The sequence below is a fragment of the Micromys minutus genome (genome assembly GCF_963924665.1).
Source record: "Micromys minutus genome assembly, chromosome: 3".
NCBI classification, from domain to species: Eukaryota; Metazoa; Chordata; class Mammalia; order Rodentia; family Muridae; genus Micromys; species Micromys minutus.
The window spans coordinates 73435646-73457233 of record NC_137972.1 but is presented as its reverse complement, the minus strand read 5'-3'; the positions used below and the strand labels follow the sequence as shown (position 1 = coordinate 73457233).

The 21588-nt window shown below is 40.8% G+C and overlaps 1 protein-coding gene across 1 annotated transcript in view; it reads left to right on the top strand.

Moving 5' to 3' along the window:
- Positions 1 to 278: 278 nt before the first annotated feature.
- Positions 279 to 21588, top strand: part of MCTP2 (multiple C2 and transmembrane domain containing 2) — a gene marked incomplete at both ends in the record, with an annotated part of 166161 nt that continues 144851 nt past the window's right edge. The window contains 3 exons of the mRNA XM_080913856.1: positions 279 to 743; positions 12525 to 12587; positions 14115 to 14223. Of these exons, the coding sequence (XP_080769982.1) occupies positions 279 to 743; positions 12525 to 12587; positions 14115 to 14223 (637 nt within the window). The remainder of the gene's footprint in view (positions 744 to 12524; positions 12588 to 14114; positions 14224 to 21588) is intronic.

The following is a 21588-nucleotide window of genomic DNA, read 5'->3' as shown; positions in this document are numbered from 1 at the left end:
GCGTCTGGAGACAGCAACAGCGTACTCATACACATAACATACATTCTTTTTAAAAATTGCCTTTCGTGATCTTTATGAAAATATGACCTTAATGTTTCACTTCTTATTAAGGGATCAAGAGTAAACTTTCTGAGTCAGTTTCCTTTGGGTATGGCCTTACACAGCCATAGGTCTCATGTCCTTTCCGTATCTCTACTCTGTTTTGCAGAAGTCACGGACTGTTTTCCAGTAGAAGCACACTCTTTGGACGAGTGGAATTCTTGATTCTACATGCAGCTATGGATTTGGATAAACCATCTGTCTGGGGATCATTAAAACAGCGGACCAGACCATTGTTAATCAACTTGAGCAAAAAGAAGGCTAAAAAGGGCTCGAGCAAACCTTTGGATTTAAGGGTACAGCATCACTTGGACCGGCGCCTCAGCCTTTCGGTACCTGACCTCCTGGAAGCAGAGGCTTTGGCCCCCGAAGGCCGGCCTTACTCGGGGCCCCAGTCGTCCTACATCTCAGTACCAAACAGCCTGTCCACTGCGGGCATTGTCCCGAAGAGCAGCAGCAGCTCACTGAAGCAGTCTGAGGAAGAACCGGACTGGAGCCAGGAGGAAGCGAGCCATATTCCTGGGGTGGACACAGACTCTGAAGAGATCTATGCCTCTCCCGCGGAAGAGTGGCAGGCATTCAGCCAGAGTGGCCTGGATCCGCACAAACCTCCCCTTGGAAGGGATGCTCCCGATGAGCCAGAGGTGAGGTCTGGGCTCTTCCTATTTATTTGTTTGTTTATTTTAAGGTGCATTCACTGTCCTTGGGAAATTTTGGGTAAGAGTTATTTTGGGGTTGTCCTGGATGGAGAGTATGTCATTTACGAGAATTTAAATTAATGTACTATTGATTGCACCGGTGTTCCCATTTGTTTTAGGGCTGACCTCTATGTATTTAAAAGCTAGCACAACGGAACCTTCTAGGGCTCTTTAAGGCTTCAACAGCTCTAGCAGACAAAGTTTCTCTGTTCCATCTCCTGCCAAAGCCACTGAGCACACAGTTTGAACCTTTGTTTCTCCCCCTCTTCCTCCTCTTCCATTTGCCTTCAGTAGGTTACCTTTTTCCACATTGCGGTGAGGAGTAGCTATTAAGATTTCAATGCATATCATCAAACCTTTAAAAAAAAATCAAGTACTGTGAAAAATATATTCATATATATTTACCCTAAAATGCTTTTAATAATCTGTATATGTATCTCTGTGTTTTTTTTTTTTAAATAAAGTTGGAAAAAAGTAAAGGAAATCAATATAGCCATCCTGCGTTGCTAGCTTGCTCAGTCTTCTGGCCAATGCAATCAATGTGATTCTCTAGGTTCTGTAGACCAGTGGTTCCCAACACCTTTGAGAGTGTCAAGAGCTTCTCACGGGAGTCCCTTGTCAGATATTTACACTGTAATTTGTAACAGCAGCCAAATTACAGTTATGAAGTAGCTAAACTAACTTTATGGTTGGGGTTCAGCACAATTTGTGAGGAGCTGTGTATATGAATGGGCCACAACTGTATGAAAGGGTTGAAGTATGAAGAAGATTGGGAAACCTCGCTGTAGACAAGTGCACAGACTTCTTTCTAGATGGTGTGGATGTTTCTCTTTGATAACCAGAACCTGAAGGGGAAACTTTCCTCCTTGGTATAGGCCTGTGGTGTTTCTACCAGTATGTGTCCTAGGCTTTGAGAACTTTCTTAATTCTCAACAAAACATATGTTAGAAACCAGTGATCAGCTGGTTTTGTTGCTTGAGTGGTTTTTTTCCCCAAAGTTTTGTTGTTTCAGGAAGGCTAACTGGCCAGTGTAATCATGCAAAATAAAAAAAAAATTTTTTTTTCGTTTTGGAAGAATTTAAATTCTGGCACTAAATTCCCAAATCCAAGTTCTGATTTGATTTAATCAGCCCACTTGGATATTTTTATTTGTTTAAATTCCTTTTAATTAATGATGCTGAAATAGGTTCCAATGTTGAAGTAAGGGACTAATTTTTTTTTTTTTTTATGTATTTAAGATTAATCACAGAGTCTTATAAAAAGTCAATCTTCAGTTGAGGCTTTTGGGTTTGCTTTTAACTGAAATCTGTTAATCACGTGCTATGTCAAAACTTCCCTAAGGAATGGGCTCTGGAAATGGAGGTGCTCTGACCATGTTCTTTAGGACATTGTTACTCATCAAATAATGGCCTCAGTTCTTCACATTTTGACCTTAACATAAGACATTCTCTGGAAATTTTTATGATATTTAATATTTGTGAACTTGAAATATGTTTCCATTTTACAAAATGCAAATGAAGTACACTTACTAGGCCTGGTCAGTATGGGGAAGCAAATTGATTGATCAGATCTTAAAACGTATGTTCATCACCATTGCATTTGTCTGGGTCTGGGTAGATTTCTTGCCTTTGATATACTAACAATTTCAGACTAGAAAGCTGTTCAAGCTATGGATGCTTACCTATGTTAGCTTTTCTGTAGTCTGTTGAATAAGTCTAAATATTTGAGTGCTGTGTAGATCAAATATTGTGCAGGCTATTATTAGTGATGAATACCATATCATGATCATGGGGGTCTAGTGTGGGTCCTGCCCAGTTCTTGAATCTTTCCTGGTCCCTTCTGTAAAAGATGGATTTTTCCCACTCTCTAAGAGTCCGGAGGTTATCACATAGAAAGAGGAATTTCTCTCTCATTCTTTCCCATAAACTGTCTCTTGATTTGGAGACTGTGTGTGGCTACAAGAGAAATGCCTAATTTGTTCTTTGCTGAGAGCCTTGTTCTTTGCCCACAACAGCACGTGTTCGACTATATTTAATTTAAAAAATCATTGACAGCAATTGACCCAGGTTAATAGAGTTTTATTTGTGGGTTTTCAAAATTGATTTCTTACTAGCATTTATTAGTTAAGTAAAAATAAGCTTCATGGTAATCTTTTTTCCAATAGACATATTGTGTGCTCTGGTGGTACATTTTTATTTATAGTCACCCCACCCTTCTTGATTCTATTCCTTTTGTCTACTAAAATGTATCTACTATGTGGATTTTAGATTACATATATGTTTTTAGATGCCACATTTGAGAGGAAGTATGTGACGCCCGACTTTCTGAGACTGGCTTCATTTGCTTGCTATGTTCTGCACTAGGTTTCGCCATTTTCTTGCAAAGGGCGTGGTTTGTTCACCTTTGTGGCGCCAAGTTTCCTAATGTATATGTAAATCCTTCACCTGTGCCTCACCACTGGACTTGTTCCATGACTTATATTTTGTGACTAATAAAGGATTAAACAAGATGCAGGTGTATCCATTGCCTGTGGTCCTTTTTGTGGCTAGACTTTTGCTATTTGATAATAGTTCACTTTTGTTTTCTTAACTTGCTTTGATTGTTTTATTCATTGTGTATTATAATGACTTTCATTATAACACTTCTGTAAATGTATGTAATTTATTTTGATCCTGCTCGCCCATATCTTGTCTCTCTGCTCTGGGACCCCTTTCCCAACCCTCCCTGCCTTCCCATCTATCTTTGTTTTGTTTGTTTCTTGCTATTGTCATTGGTTTTGTGTTGAGCCATTAGAGCTGCTTATCAGAGCATTTGTGGGTGAGAGTTTGTTTTCAGGAACAAGGGTACCACACTGGCGGTTTTGCCTCTGAAAAAAATAAAAGTCCTCTCTGTTTCCTTGAAGTTACTAGAATTGTTAGTATTTTTATCATGAGTGGGTTTTTTTTAGATGTATGATTTAATGAAGCCAATGTGTTTTCCTGAAAAGATATTCTAAATGCAGTATTTTAGAAGATGTTAGGTGAAAGTGTAAAGAGGTCTAGGAAGGTGGAGATGTTCTAGTACAAATCTGCTAAGAAGTTAAAACTAGCAAACATAATACTTTTGCTTTCTTGACTGGGCAGCACAGTGGCTTTGGAGGCATGGCTGTGGGTGAACAATCCTGAAGGCAGGAGAGCAGGGAGCTGATGCTGATGCTGATGCTGCTTCTGGCTGATGCTGCCTCCTGCTGATGATGCCTCCTGCTGATGATGCCTCCTGCTGATGATGCCTCCTGCTGATGCTGCCTCCTGCTGATGATGCCTCCTGCTGATGCTGATATTGGGTGGCCTAGCAGGAACAGTTCTGTAGAGCTTGCACTGGATGTGTAGATAAGAGAGAGCCAGCAAGCTGACCAGCTCAACTACTACCCAGGCCTATATCCACTCTAAAAATCTATATAATCTGTGAATAATAGGGGCATGTGAAATGGCCAGTTCTGCTGATCTAAATACAAGATCTCCATGATACAGGATAACAACAGGATAACTGGGAGCAGTCCTGGTGAGAATCCAATACTGATGGTGTCAGAGAAACTAGAGACTTTCAATCAGACTAATGGCTCATTGCAATCAACACTGTGTGGACAAAAGAGCACACTGTGGGACATACTGTGACATACTACAGCTTGCCAAAACTAAGCTCCGTTTAATGACAGTAGAAATCCTGATGAATTCCTGTCATTGAAGTCTTGGCATGAGGTTATCAGTCTTCTGGATTCGACATGTTTTTCCTCCTTATGTGGATTCCATAGATATAACTTTGATGGGAAAGGAGAGAAGAAATAAGGATCGCACTGGTTGTCATGTGACCAGGCTGATATACAACAGGAACTATTAGAGGTTTTCCAGCATCCTTGGTGCATGGTGCATAGCTTGTAACTTCCTAGAGGAAGGAGGCAGTGAACTCTGTGGTCTGAAGAACACATTGTGCAGTTGCCTTGCCTGTTTGGTGTCGGCCAGAGCTTGTAACCTTGTGAGAACACCTCAAATATCCATCGTGTCTGAATTCTCCAGCCATTTTCCCAGAACCAACAGTGTCAGCAAGGAGAGAGAAGTGTCAGCTTATGGCCAGAACACACAAAGAGAAGACAAAGTCAGGGCCAGGAATGATCGAAGTGAATGGGTTGGGACATGGCATGTGAGAGTGTGCATGACAGGCAGCTTCGGATAGGGGTCAGCTGAGGGAGGGAGGGAGGGGCTATTGCAGGAAAAAGAGGTAGGAAAAGAAAAAAAGAGAATTAGAACCTGTGATGGCTGTCCCTGGGAAAATGTGTCACTGACTTGAAGTTAGCAGGCTGTGAGATTATGGTACTACCTACCTAGTGACCAGTAAACTATAAAGATTGACTTCTTTTTTTTCTTCTTTCAAAAATAATTTAATTAGTGCAAGTCTTTTAGGACTTTGTAGAACTTGTTAGGAAGACATGAATTTCAAGGCTTTGCTCTCTCTGAAAAAAAAATTCACATTTTTTTTTTGTTTTTCTTACAACTTTATTTTAAAAAAACAGAGATACATGTACAGATTTTAAAAAGCATTTTGACATAAAACCATATAAATATATTTCTGTCAGTAATTGATTTTTTAAAAGGTTTGATAGTATGCATTGAAATCTTACTAGTTACAATGAGCATAAAGTACATATAAAACAAAACGTAACATGGAAATAGTCAGAGTTTTCTTGGTGTGTAAAGATTAAACATGATTTTTAAATACCAAAAATTGCCTCAAGGCTATCTTCTTAGCTCTTGAGTTATTAATGATTTAAGATCTAGGTGTACCCCACTCTGAGATGAGCAGTCATAAACCATTGTTACAAAAGGGGAAAACAACTCGTTTACAATGAGAACTGACAAGTATATCTCTACTAATTTTTTTTTTCAATATAGGGTCTATTCTTTGCTTCAGCCAAGATACTTATAGTCAATTTGAAATCAACACGAACTTGGTTAATTGGTTGGGAGAAGCGTATGTCGCAGAATTGCAATATTATAGGGCAATTGTTAGGTGTGTCTTCATGCCACCATTAGTCTTTGCGAGAAATCCCAGCAGCATTGAGTGCTGAGTGCATGTGAGTCCCAGTGCAAGGAGTGTATGGCTTCTAGGAGTGCCATTTCTATCAGTGTCCATCTCCCAGTGAAGGCAGAGTTCCTGCACTAACATTGGTGCATCATTCATCTCTTTGGTGGGATCTGGCCTAACTGATAAAAATAAAATTCCTCATGCTTTGTGGCATAGGTTGCCGTTCCTCTGAGCTCACCTGAGGTCATCCAGCTATTTTTTTGTATGAAGTCTCTCTTCTAGTTGACACAATATTTGATTTGTTGTACATTGTCATTTATTTAGGCTATATATTAATTTTTTGTGTAATTTTGTTTTGGGTTTTTTTTTCTTGTTTTTATTTTTAATTTTCTACTTAACTGTTCTGTTTTTATAAACAGCCCCATGTATTAATTTTACCTCATGGTTCAAGTCTATGTCTAGTTGTGTGAAGCAAGCCACGGTGGAGTTCCTTAAGCAAAGCACACTGATCTACAACCAGGAAGTATGGGGAGATGAATGCTGATGCTCAACGAATGCTTATGCTCAACTCCAATCCTTCTTCACTTTTGGTCTGGGATCCTGGCCCATGGAATGGTGTTTCTCACTCTGAGTGGCTCTTCACATCTTACTTAACTTAATCAAGAAAGCCCTCCTAGATAGTCCCAAAGGCCTGTTTCTATTGTGATCCTTAATCCTATCAATTTGATAATCATGAATAAGCACCAGAAGCTGGCATACTACACAAAGCCCAGCAACTTATTGTCACTGTCCATGTCTAGGCTTTTAGGGGGAAGAGTGGTTGCTAAAGGTTGAGTTGTATCCACCTCTCTCCATTCATATGCAGTCCTCTACCCCACCATGACTGGAGTGGAGCCTTGGCATCTAAGAGAAGATAGAGTGGAAATGTGAGCACAGTCCTGGAGCCTCTCATCTAATAATTACTGACAATTTAATATCAGAGGGAAAAGCCTAGACATTTTTATCTCCAGTACGTCTAGACATATGGAGAAGGCAGCTGTCTACAAGAAGTAAATAACCTCATTGAGAACCACATTTCTCAGGACTTTGAACACAGACTTCCAGATTCTAGAACCATGAAAAAAAAATCAATTCTTTTTAATTTTCTTAGTCAGTGGCTTGGCTCTGCAGAAGCCTGAGGTGACTGAGGTGTCTTGCCTTCTTTCTCAGGAGGTGACTTCATTGTTCTTAACCACTAAGATCAGGGACAGAGGAGTTAGTCAATGAACCTTAGAATAATGAATAGCATGGGCAAACCCCACACACTTATGTATGTTATTTGTTGTGTAGAAGACTTCTGCTGTTGTTAAATTGTAGCTTCCCAATGACATTGTTAATCAGCAATAACATTTTTCTTTCCCAAGAACTTGTATAAATCCTGCAGAGATGTATGTATGTATGTATGTATGTATGTATGTATGTATGTATGTGTGTGTATGTATGTGCACACATATATGATAAATAGGTACATGCATAGATGAATATGCTTATGATGTCTGCATTTGCCTTTCAAGCTAAAGCCACGATGAGATGCTCTGATCCTCATTAAGTGCATCTCATGATGGGTTGAGAATGAGCTAACACCTGCTGTTCCTTGTGTTCTAAAGCCCAGCTTCTTCACTGTGGCATTACTTAATTGAATGCGGGGAGAGCAAACAATTTCACAGCAATGAAAGTTTCCTGGCCATGTAGAGACTTAAAATGAAGTCAAAACCAAGCAAGGTAATGAGGGCAAGTCGTTTAAGTCTCCGTGTTTGGAAATGTAAGAAAAAAATCAAAGACACAAAGAGCTAGCAGGAGTGGGTGTGAATCAAGGTCTTTCTGACTTATCCTTGTTAAATTAGTCTAAGTTGCACTGAGTTGGATCCTTGTTTATTGCTTTATTGCAGGGTGTGTTTGTTTTCCAGCATGTCTGATAAGGCGGCTGTTATATCTGCTTTTGACACAGTCGTGCTCTTGTGAAGAATAAAGCCCTAAAATCTCAAAGACGTAATTGTCTTGTTGCTTGTTAATGACTGTCTACCCTCCTGGCTGACTCTCTCTTCCTTATCATAAGTTGGTGACACAATGACAACCTTTGTGCCTTAGCAGAAGATGACAGTGTTTTTTTTTTTGTGAATTGTGAAGTAATCAGCAAATGCAAACAGGTGGACTGTTTTGCTAACACAACTGTTGCAAAAGACAAAAAGCTTGCAAGAATTTATGGAAGGTCATTTGCAAATGTTACTCATGGAACTAGTCAAGCACTTACATCAGAAATTGTATATGTCCCGGTGTTCACTGTGTTTGACTTTGTGGGTGAAAAGTTTTCTGTCACAGCTTGTTTCTGATGTTGTGGCACGGGGAACACAGAGATGAATAGCTGGAGCTGGAATTCAAATGAATGTCTACAAAAAGTAAACAGAAGAGCGTGAGGGCTGAATGTTGTAATAGGCTGAAGTTTGCTGAGTACAGTTTTATAACATCCCAGGCAGGTCTGTGCGCACATTTTATGTGCCGTGTTAAGTTAGATGGTATTCTGCAGCTTTGCTTTAGGGACAATCTTGGAGGTGAAAGGAAACTAAAGAGGGACCTTGACAGAGTCGCCAAGGACCTTCCAATAGTTGATGAGGGGAGTATGGGAAGACTAGATATGTGTTGATTGTTAGATGTCTTCTTATTTTTCATTGTTTCCTGCGACTGCTTAATGACCTCCCAGGCTTATCTGGCCCTCATATTCCTGTTGCTTATGCTATTAATCCTTTTGTCTAGTAGATGTTTGTATTTCATTCTGTATTCTTAAATATTCATAGCGTTGAAAGCCTAAAATGGGTTACAGAATTTAAATCATCTGCCCAATAATACTCAGGTATATATTCATATGCTTTCATGGATGAGTTTTAAAAATGGAACAATTGATATGAGCTACTGTTTTTCCACATTGCCAGCTTTTCTGCATGTGGGTGTATGTCTTGACCAACTGACACCAGGCATGACACAATTTGATTTGGTTCTTAAGTATATTGCACGGCTAGGTCTTCTGACAGCCACATGGAAGGTGACATTCATACAAGAGCACATTCAGTGTATAGAAAAGTTCATTTGCTCTACCAATGGTTTGCTTTCAAGATCCTTGTTGACAACTGTGTGTGTGTGTGTGAGTGTGTGTATGTGTGTCTGTGTGTGTGCATGAGTGTGTGTGTGTGCATGAGTGTGTGTGTGTGTGAGTGAGTGTGTGTGTGTGTTTGCATGTAACCATCCATCTCAAACCTACCTAAACCCTTCTGGATTTTGATGAATATTTTTTCCTTTAAGTTGGGGATTCACATCTAAAGGGGACACAAATTATGGATTAGCTTCCTATATTTGTTAACACTCTAAAATAGTATGGAGACATTAATGTAAACTCATGTGTCACTAAAGCCAAATCAAAGAAATGACACCTGCCTAAAGGCAGTATTGCTTTGCATAAGAGATGAACAGCCTCACGGGTACATTAGATAGCAGATGATAGGTCTTAATATATTTTGGTGAAATGTACTAGATTTTATGATGTTCAAAAGTACTCATTCTTTCCTGAATATGTGCTTAAAACCAGTCTGTTTAAAATCAATAGCTCATCACTCTGTATGCTCATGATACAGAATGTTACTTGGTAATTAAGGATGGAAATTTGGATGGTTTCAAAGGCATTGAGCAAAGTGAAAGATTCCATAGGTTGACACAGTGCATAATTCTTTTTGACAGGTTAATCTATAAATGACAAAATTACATGACAGAAATAGCTCAGTGATTGTCTTGGGTGAGAAAAAGGACAAAAAAAATTAACAGTGTGGTAGAAAGAAGGAGTTTTCTGAGTACAAGGAGTGTTGTGTGGCCTGACCTCAGAGTAGTTGTTCAAATCTACCTGTTTAAATTCACAGCATTCATAGCAATATGGTAACTTGTGATAAATTAAAGTGAACCCGGTATGCTTGATTACTGTTATTGAGAACATAAACAATTATATCTCCTGGCACTGACATATCAGCCAGTCCTTATGACATAATTTTAACTGTGCTCCATTTACTGAGACACAGGGAATCAGAAGCCACACATCTAGTTTGCAGAGGAGGTAAGACCACTGTGGATTCTGCTCAGTGGATAATTCTCTGGGTTTTGTGCAAGAGTGCACAGGAATAGTCTTAAGTTATGTGTCTCCCAGCTGCCGTAAGTTGTCCTCTTGTGCATATGGAATGCTTTCTGTTCTTATGGTAATCATTCCCCTTCCTCCCCATGTATATATGGGGTGTGACAGTTACAGTGGCTGTGGGAACCATAACTTTAAGTTCCTTGACTTCTGTGAGTAAAACTGGCCATAATGTTGAATTAATGTCATTGCTCACATGGAATTTCCCTGCTACTATAAGTGGGAAACTTACCGTGTATTTAAATAAAGGCTTGGCATTCATTTTTCAATAGTATATAAATTATAGCACATGTGTAGACTAATTTTATCACATAAGGAACATTACTACTAAATAGAGTAAGGGTAATAGTGAGATTATACACAGAGTACTATGCTTGGTATAATGTGCTTTAGCTCTCTACCAATTCAAAATAGAAGATAGGACCTGGGGCGATGACTTAGCAGTTACAAGTGCTTGTTGCTTTTACTGAGAACCCAGGTTTAGCACACAGTCTTCCCTAGGTCTAGTTTCAAGAACTCCAAAGAACTCCAAAGAACATAATTTTCTGGCCTCCAAAGGCACCAGGGATGCACATGGCACATGTGCATACATATAGGTAAGACACAAGCACATGCACTCACACATACACACTTGTATACACATACACACATACACAAGCTACACAGAAATAAATAAACAAATGAATAAATAAATGTTTATGACCCTTGGCTACTAACAAATTGAAATTCTGATCTCAGTCCTAGTAGCTTTGTAGGACTGCCTTCAAACAGGATTGGCCAACTGGAATATTGATTTATTTAATACAGTGAAACAGCTGTGAGAGACCTTCCAGGCTTCAGAGTACCAGAGAGTGCTGTTTATTATTGGTTCTAGGTGTTGAAACATTAGCATTGATAGAAGTAAATCAGGCAGAAATAGAATGGATTGGATAACATGCAACATAAAAGATGTGCATGGAATGCCTTTGACATCAAGAAGGTTGAGTAAGAATGGAAATGTTGGTGGCCCTTCCTGTCTTTCCTGGATGTGATTTAGAAACATCCCATTAAAACAAGACCAAAGACCTGAAGGATAGGTTTCTGGGCACTGGGCTGACCTGTTGTTGCACTTCTCTTGTTAGCCTGGGCACACAAAGGGTTAAAGACACCTTTGATTGCTAGGACAGTGATAGTCCCTATGTGGGTTTGGATGAAGTAAATGAAGTGTGTTGGCTTTAGAAAAAACTCAAAGTTCAGGAAATTTCCCTCCCTCCTTCCTAGGTGAGTTCATATGAATTGATCATGATGTTTTCATGCTCTGGGGACATTGGGCCAAGGGTTGGCAAGGATGAAGAAAAGTTTGAGAATAGTAGAATCCAAGAGCTTCAGGGTAACAGTGCTTCTTAGCAGAAAGCATACTGGTATGCAGGCTCATTCTGTACATTGTGATCTCCTGGATGTCACCAAATCCAGAAAGTGGTGGGTCAGGGAACGTTTGCTTGTTTGAAACTATTCACCCACCAAGTGGGAAGAAAAATAGCACTCTTGTTTCAAAACTGTTCCAGTGTTTAGAAGTCTTCGTCTTAGAGAAGAAGGATGCTTTACATATCACCAGGGGAAAGACTCATGTCATCGGTGCTTCCAAGCATGGCCTACAAGCCAGTGGATTTTAGTCTAAGTAATCTCTTAGGCCTCCTGCCTATCCCTAAGTTGATTTATAACCTTGGAGTGATCCATGCTATCTTTGTTCATGCAAGTGATTATCTGGGCTGATAGGCCAGGTAAACGGAAGCATGCTCAGATTTCCAGGAGAGGTACACACACAACCTGTCTTCTCCTGTCTGTGCTCTCCTGAAGGTGTTACCCTTTTACTACATCAGAAAAATTCCCAGCTATTCTAGATACTCCCTTACCTGTTCACATATGGACAGACAAGTAGCCTGCTTATCCTTACATTTTGTAACTCATCCCTTCTTGGACATGGGTGACATTCAAACTAGGAACCGTGTAGAATTTTTGCTTCCTAGCTTTATTAGCTATTGGATAGTTGTGGGGACAATGGAGTCTAGCTGGAAAAGGGTTTTACAAATTACATATTGAACTGGTTTTTGTTTGTGGACAAGCTGAGTTCTCTGGAAGAAGGGTGGTACAGTTTACTTTGTGGTTGCAGGCCAAGTAGTCCAACCAGGGAATGAACTTGGCTATGTGCCTTCCTGATCTTCAGAAGGGCTCACATTGTTTGCTCTACACATGGATATGTTCATAATCTAGTACCTGAGACATGCTCTAATAAAAGACTTAGGTTACAGAGGCCATGCCTGATAGATATGGCTGACTTCACTTCTACTTCACACAGCTAGCAAAGCTTCCCAGGTTCCTAGAAATAGGCATGCAAATATCAGTTTTCCAAAGGGTTGAGGAAGGATGCTGTCATAGTCAATATTCATGTTTTTCCTAAAACAAGCTTTTATTTATGTTTACAGAAGACTCATGGCAATGATGATTTGAATACTTCTATGACATCGCAGCAGTTTGAAGAACAATCCGTGAGTGACATTTCTTCCAAACTAACACTGATGTCAGCATTAAAAATACTTCTTACCAACTGTGTGTATTTATTTGCTTCCTTATTTTTAAAATATATGGCAGGCTGCCCACCTATTGAAACCTATCTTGCAACTTCCAGCTGAAAGAAATTAATTCAGGTTTATTGATTGGTCAGCCTGGAATAGATTTGTCTAAAAATACACACAGTCACTATGCAACTGAGTTTGGTAGGGAAGAGGACAAAGCCTTTTGAAGCCCTATGAAACTTTGTAAAGAAGCTTGACAAGGGTGACTGCAGCCACAGGATCAACTGATTAAATCCCTAATAAAGGAATAATAAACCATTCCATCTGTCCCCTTTGAAGAAAGACAGAAATCGGAACTCGGTCAAAGATGGCATGGAATTCATATGATTTCTAGGTATTCAAAGAAATAGACGTGGATTTGTGACCATGGCCCATGACAGTTGGTGATTTCCTCAAGAGGGAAATGACAGAGCTTAGGGGGTGGGAGGGGGTGAGAGCTTAAGTGGAGACAAGGAGAGTAGATACTGAAGAGAGAAAAGCCAGAGAGCATAAAGCTGAGATGCTCAACTGTGGTGGTGGGGACACAGGTGAGGACATCTTGGTGCCTGGTGGACTTGAACGCTGAGACTCATGCTAAGAACTGAAATTGTAGCCCATGTCAATGAAGTCTACTAGAGTCGGGAAGGACTGGTGGGAATATTAACAGGACATGGGAGATATTCAAAAGCTGAGGTGGATATACGGACACATCTTTGTGGGAACCAACCTTATCCTCGTCTCTTCGTGTGATTTCTTCTCAAGTGCTTTGTTCTCATTTTACAGATTAATTTATTCCCCAACCCACTGTGTATTTGTGTGTGTGTGTGTGTGTGTGTATGTATGTATGTATGTACATGTACATGTATGTATGCATGCATACCTGTGCATGTGGGTGAACTTGCCTATTATGCACCTGGAAGCTAGAGGGATATCACTTTCCAATTGGTCCTCTGAGCTAGAACCTTTCCCTGCACCAAGACTCACATTTTCTGCTAGGCTGGAATTTAATCAACTCTACTCTTGTCTCCACCTCCATAGGAGCTGTGTTTGCAGATATGTATAGAATATTTTTGGCTTATTATGTGGGTGTTGGGACTGGAACCCCAGTCCTCATAATTACATAGCAAATGCCCAATGGCTAAGTCATCTCTTCAGTCCAAATGTACAGTTTTATAGTAAGAAATCTCACAGTCAATAAAAGAGTTAAAGGGTTTTGGGCATTGAGGTATTATTCATATAATTATTGGAAAGTTTGTCTTGTGAATACCTCTGAAGTCAAGTGTAATCTCGTTGGGGAACATGTAAAAAGAATTATCTAATAAATCTCATCAAACCAAAGTGGGGTATGACAGCTGGGTTCCTAGTTGACCAGTATGACTATTGTCTTTGCTTGTTAGAGTAAGCAGTGCCTCTGCTTGGCCTTACATTTCAGACTTAGATGCCTTTTTTTCTTCTGTGCAGCCTCTTGGAGAAGCTAGTGATTGTGTGAGTCACCTCCCCAGCCCCTTCGCGTACCTCCTCACCATACATCTGAAGGAAGGCCGCAACCTTGTGGTCCGGGATCGCTGCGGTAAGGTTGGTCAGTTAGTGTAAAGGCCTTCTCTGTGCCCTGGTAGAAAGGCTTGAGTTGACAATGTCCATCCCACATTGATTAGAGAGGGAGCTCAGCTCTCCCAGTATGCCTTAGGGTCCCCCACACACATTTATTGTGCATCATTTAAAAGTGACAAATGCTGGATTAGGGTTCACACTAAAAACTCCATTCAACCTTAATAACCTCTTTCAAGCTCTTATCTCTAAACTCAGCCACACTCTGAGGAAGTCTGGACTAGGGCTCTCTCAGGAATTTCGGAAGGAAAACAATAAAGATTAGTTGTCAGGCAGTTTGTGATTTCTGAAGAAATACTGATATAAAATTTAACAGGAAAGGTGTATTTTTGATCAGAGTAGCAGAGATCTGGGTCCAAGTTCCTCTGGCTGCATCTGATTTGGGCCTCCACAGAGGCAGTACTCCGGGGCCCGTGGTCAATGAGGCTGGTCACGTCATGACAGACATGAAGCAGAAGAGGCAAAATTAGGAAGGGGCTATGGACACGAGACGTGGCCATCAAAGACACAGCAACATGGATTTGCTCCCTTCCACTAAGCTTTCGTCAGCTTCATGCAGTGCATTAAACTGAAACCTTGCACAGAAGTGATAAATGCTCGTATTCTTTTAAAAAGAAGCAATAGCAATAACATATAAAGCTATTTTAGAATGAAATATCCATGAGAATTTATATTTGGAATATGTCAATCAATCCAGAAAGGTGATCACCTGGACTTACTGCTTTACTGAAAAGAGTGAATGAATTTCAGAGATAACCCCATGTGATGTGCTGGTTGATGCAGATAGGGTTTAGACCTCTTCCCTCCCTCGAAGAGGACCCCACGGGATCCCAGGGGACCCCACAGAATCTCAGGGGACCCCACCGGATCCCAGCGGACCCCACAGCATCCCTCTAATAACTATGATCTATTTATCTTTTCCTTGTTTGCCTTTTGTTTAAATCTCTATAGATTTCCCATATGTATATATATTCTATATGTATATGTATTTAAATTATCTCGAGATCATAATACCCACATTGTCCCATAAGTAAGTTTTGCTCTTGACTTTACAGCCCATCTTCAAGACAGTCCTTGGTTTTCTGTGCAATATATTATCTCTCTTGAAACTTAATATGTTACTTCCTGCCCTTTGCATGTTTGAGTCTCTGAGGAGGCATGCCATCTTTTCTGTGTCCTGTGCCCCCACTTACGGATGCCATCTTCGTTCGCAGCAGCCTAGCTTCAGTTAAGAGGACTGAGCTATGCAGCTGGGCAGGGGGAACAGGTCGTACCTGTTGGGTTCTTCCCATTCTGCTTCTGACCAGCTCCTGCCAACTACCACTTAAGGTCTTCCTTTCTGGCTTACTGCGCATGCCGTCTGTTCCTGTTTGTCTACACATGATTGGCTGGTCCTCGTGTCACATCAGTGGCCAATGGGGCGTCGCTCCATCCTCCGTGATCTTCCTGCTGCAGCTCCTGTACGGATAGTGCACCATTCGCTGCCGCTGCTCACATCTGCTGCCTCCAAGCCTGGAGCCTGGCTAGCTCACCTGCTGCACACGGTCTCCTAGTCACCCCGCCTGCACCCCGGAAACCTCCCTACCGCCTCTCCACACTGCATGACTTCATGCTGGTCTTTTTTTCCACACATCTGCTCTCACCTACCTGGCTTGTCTGTCAGGGCTGTGTGAAATATATTCCTCCTGTCTCCTTCCATCTGGACTTTTCAAAAACAGGGTACCACATCGTGTTCGTCAGTATAAAGGTTGTTGCTCATTCAGTTCTATAGTTTATCTGTCATCCGAGTCTCTTGAGTTCCATATCTGTCATGAACATATGGATCTCGTGGTAATGTAGTGAGAATGGTCACCTAGATCGTCAGACCTGATAACATCTGAGGGACGAGATGGTTCATAAAGTGACCACTTACAGATGACCTGACTCGGGACCTGCTAAGTGTTCCAATGACCACTTCTGTCAAAAAAGGCCACTATCCAATCCATTTGGTGGCAGCTTCCTCAGATGTTAAGAGCATTCTGGAGAGAATGCATTTAACTTTGAGATCTGGTATACACATACTCACACGCACACACTCTCTGTGTATGTATGTATAGTTTATATATAGTATATACTAAATTATATATTGTATATATGATATATATAAATTTTTTGGAATTTTCTTCCCCCCAAGTCTATGACTCTGGGACAGTCATTGGCCCTGGATCATTTTTGTGAGCCAACTGCCCGTTTTCTGATCTTTTTGATTCTCTCTTATGTGTGCAAGTTCTCTAACCATCTAATTCTTGGTGCATCCTTCTAATACAACTGCTGCACATCCCTGCGCATTGATCAGTGCACCTCAGTGATGATGAAACCATTGCCCTGTCAGAGAGAGCACGGAACACTATTCATGCACAACAAGTTCATGCACACTATTTTCGTACTTCAGTGTTTCATTTTTTGCTGACCCATATTTATGGGATATACACACACACACACACACACACACACACACACACACACAAATATATATAATGAGGTATAATACAAATATATATACACAAATATATATAATGATCGTATCTGTACCATTGTCTTATACATCACCTTGAAAACTCTTCAGCTCATCACTGGGAGAACATTTCACCAGCTTTTCTGTCTCAAACATATATTACTGTTAGTTATATTTACTTTACTGGGCAACACAACCCCAAAACTTCTTGCTCCACCTAGCTGTACCTTTATGGCTGTCCCTAGCCTCTGTCCCCCTCTCTCTTTCCCGAATTCTTCTTGTCCTGTGGTATCACCTATTCTACTCTCTGTCTCTGAGATTCCACATATACATGCGAACACAGAGCCTTTGCTTTTCTGAGCCTGGCTCATTTCATTTAACACAGAGTCCTTCAGGCGCATCCCTTTACCACTGGAGAGTAGGTAGTCAGTATTCACAAGGGAGAGGTATATTTGTATTTTGTTTTGTATTAAATGCAGTAATAAATTTATTTTTAAACTTGAAAATCTAAATGCATCCAGTTGATCAGGTTTTAACTTTCAGCTATGGCGGGAGCTTTGCAAAGTATTCTGGTATTTTTGTCACCCCTTCAGCTCAGGGGAGCAGCTAGAAGTCTGTTAATTTCGTTGCCCCGTTTTCATTTTGTAGGTTTGGGTGATAGAAGTTATTTTTGGTGAATCATTCTTTTTTACTAAAGAGCTCAGTATTTTCTTTGGATTTGCATAAATCATTTCTATTTATGAAGCTTTCTATCTAGATGTAAGTTGTCAAACAATTCATACACAAGGCCACCTATTAACTATTTTAGACTTCACAACCCACACATTTTAACTGTAAGCCATTTAACAGATACCTGTAAAGAATAAATATCCAAACATGGCAATTTTCTGCTAAAACTGCATTAATATATACAAAACAGATAAATACAAATTAGACATTGGGACGAATTGAACCTAGATTCTTAAGTTTGCTGACCTCTGCCTACCATATTATGATCTAATGTTTGGATTCATCCTCCAAAATTCTGCCCTTAAAGGCATAGTGGCTGTAAGCACTGTCAGAGCTACGAAATGTATTGTTAAACAGTCATCTAGATCGGAAGTTCATGCTTTCAATAGAACTGTCTAGGTAGTAACTTGGTAAAAAAAAAAAAAATAGTGCATCAGTATCTGGAAATATTAGGCAACCAAAAGTCATCTTTTTGGTATTTCTCCAGGGTGGTGGTCTGAAAACTTGGTTTCAGGAGAAGACTTCTCAGACAACACCAAGAAAGCCTAAAGCTGTGCTAAAAGGGAGTCATGACCCACCCACAGAAATCAATGGGCGAGGAGCCTTCCAGGCACTCCAGTGCCCTCTAGTGGCCATGGTTGAGAAATACAAGCTGCTGATATTTAGCCTTTTGCTTCCACTTTGACAATGCTGAGATTTTTCTGGGATGCTTTTATGAAGTCTATTCCTATGCAGGTTTATCATGTGCTCTTCTACAAGATCCAATAAGGCGCCGTGGTCCAGAATGCTGAGCAGGTTTAGTGCTGATGTTCTCCACCAATCAGCTGAAACCAGGATGAGCTTTTCTGATGCTTTTTTTTTTTTTTTTTTTTTTTTTTGGTCTTCCTATGGTATCTCTCTCCCTCCCCTTCATTCTTCTTTCCCTCTTCATTCCTTTCCTCCCACTCCCCTCCTTCCCTCTCTATTCCTCCCTTTCAACTTGTAATCTCCTGTTTATCTCTGTCTAACCCCTCCCCCTACTTGTTCTTGGTTCACCATTTTACAATATTGAATTTCCTCCTTTACACCCCATGCTTCCTTCTTACTTTTGGCCTGGAAAACTGCGTCTGGTGTACTGGTTTTGAGCAAGAAGCCTTGTCTTTTTATTGTTTTGTTCTGGACCTAGGCTAATATTTTAGGTCACTGAGATTTCAAGCCAAAGGGATATAACGCGAGTATCTATTTTCAGTACAACTGCTTTGTAACTTGGTTGATGCATGGAGCAAATTAAATTCTGCCCTAGTTTCCCATAGAAAGGAATGTGACTGTGATGATATTTGGTATCACACTGGTTGAGCTCAGGCCCCCAGCCTTACCTTCCACACTCATAGAGATCCCAAATTACTAGTATAGATGAAGTCTCTTGACCCTGGTAAAGCTCCCATCTCATGCCCTCTTATACTTTATATCACTAATTTCTGGAACTCAACACCCTCCGTGTTAAGGTTTCTTTTCTTCTGACTTGTGGCTAACCAGTTACCCAAGTCCAGAGCGATGATCTAAAAGAATACTGTGTTGCTGGTGCCCTCTTCTGGCTACTCTTGGATATTGCAAAGGGGGAAGATGAAATTCACCATAACAACCTGAGGCCCATAGCCATCACTCCTGCTATGTTGAGGGCTAATAATTTTCTTTGTGATGCCATTATCCATTATTATTATTATTAGTAGTAGTAGTAGTATTAGAATTGTTGTGTGTATATGTGTATGTGTGTTCACATGAATGTGCATGTTTCCATGATGTGTGTGGACACATGTATGTATGTGGAACTTAGATAAGAACTTTGTGGCAGTCAGTTCTCTTCATGTACTGGTTCTGAGGATCCACCTCAGGTCATTAAGCTTGTATGGCAAATATCTTTACCCACCGAGCCATCTTGCTGCCCCCCCCCCATGTTTTAATATTACAAACCATGCTTCTGTAGATGTGCCTGTGTCTTAAACTGTGTATCCAGCTTCGGTCAGAGCTTCTTGACAAGTCAGTTATAGATTTGCACAGGTTTCCTTCAGTCCCGCGATCACCTGATTTGCTCTGTGCTCTCATTACCCAAGTGGCAGTTTGTTCCTCAGAAAGGCTTCTTCTCACCGGAAGCAGTGAGGCAGCTCACTTCTATTAACTTCATTGACTCTAGAGTAACTTGGTTAATTGGCTAGAGGACAAGGCTTAGCCTCTGTTTGCTTAAATCAGTGCTTGCATCAATTATTTGGGACATTTAAATATGTGTGCTGAGATTTGCTCTTTCACTTTTCGCAAATCCTCTTCCGTGTGGAATGGCCCCTGCTTCTGCAGTTGGCTGGGCGTGTTCACAGATGGGATTGTGAATTGTGTTGGTTGTGAAAATGTTGCTAGTTTTCACTTCCTATTCTGAAGATGACCTCCATCTGTTTCCACATCTACAGAGGCCTTGGCCCCTTGCTTGAGTCACATTAACCCATACATCTTCTCTGTCTGCTTTTCTTTCTCCTTTTCATTGTTTATTTGTTTCTTTCATCTCTTTTTTTTTTTCAATTTTAGGACCCAAATAAAAACTTAGCTTCTCTTTTTCCCAAAGTGACTTCTAGATGACCAAGGACAAATCTTTCTTTCCCTCATGACTAGATTGCCTGTTTTCAATGACTATACACGCATGCCTGCTATCAATGACTATACATGCATGCCCGTTTTCAATGACTATACATGCATGCCCATTTTCAATGACTATACATGCATGCCTGCTATCAATGACTATACATGCAAGTGCCATGCATTCCAGTGATGCTTCCTCTGCTTCCGCTGGATTTCTGCAGATGTGTTCCTTAGTGCAAGAGTCTGGTGCACATCAGAGTGTGACTTCATTCCTGCCACCCGATCAGCACCTTCCACCCCTTTTGCAAGCTCTCGGCTCTGCTTCTCTCTGGAGTACCTTCTCTGAACACCAGATGGCATGAGATCCTCACTATGCATGTGCAGCAGGACAAAAAACCCTATGGGCTGCTGTGTCAGAAGCAGACCTGAAAGCTTGTTTGGATGCAAACCCCATCCAGTGGTGTGGGTGCCTTCCTTCATGCCTTACCCATGTTGGAGCTTGTTAAAACAGTAAAACAAATGAACGCAGCTGAGTTTGGAATCTGTTTCTTTGGGTCCCCTTCCCACCCTGTATAGATCCCACAAGACATGCTGGTCCTAAAAGCCTTTGTGTTTATCCATTTCTGGGGGCTCACTGGGAACTGTTGGTGCTTTGTTTTGAGACTGTGTACACCCCCGCCATACTTCGGATGTTTGGTGCTTTGCTACTCTGCTGAGCCAATCTCCACATAATCCTTTCCCAGGGCTCAGAAAGGAGCAAGGAAAGTAAGCCTGGGATGAGTCCTGTGTTTTCTGCACCCATTTTTCACCACTGACCCGGATTTACCTTAGCATCCTTTTCATCTGTTTGTGTGGGAATTCTCTACGTTGGTGAGGGTGTCTGTTGTCAGACATGGTGTGGTATGTGATTTGTCCCCTGTTAGTGTACCATATGCACATATGTATCATGGATATAAAGGACACATATATGATCTGGATGTTTAAAAACACTTTTGAATGTATTTGGGTTATTAGCAATGGGTTAGGAAGGCCAAATCAAAGTAGTCTGTTGTAAGTATTTAATGGTTGGTTTAATTTAAATTTATCTTTAGTTTATCCTTCTAAGTGTATGCTTTGTGTATATGTATGTGCACCTTGGGCATGTCTAGAACTCAGGGAAGATGAAGATCCTGGAAGCCAGAAGAGGGTGTCAGGTTCACTTAGAAATGGAAGGAGGATGGGTGTGGGGCTCCACACAGGTGCTGTCAGTTGAACCCAGGCCATCCTCCAGAGTGCTCTTAGATGCCGAACTCTACAAACTCCAGCTCTATACAAAACTGTTATGCAAGAAAAATGATAGGTACAGGGTATGTTGTAACATAAGCTATGGAGTCAAAGGAGCGGGGGACAATGGTGGAAAAGATGAAATTGAAAGGAAATCCAGGATGTGAAGGCGACAGATTCTCTGAAGGTAGGGACGGATGGTATGGGATGTGGCCAGAGGTACTGTATGGGAGGTCC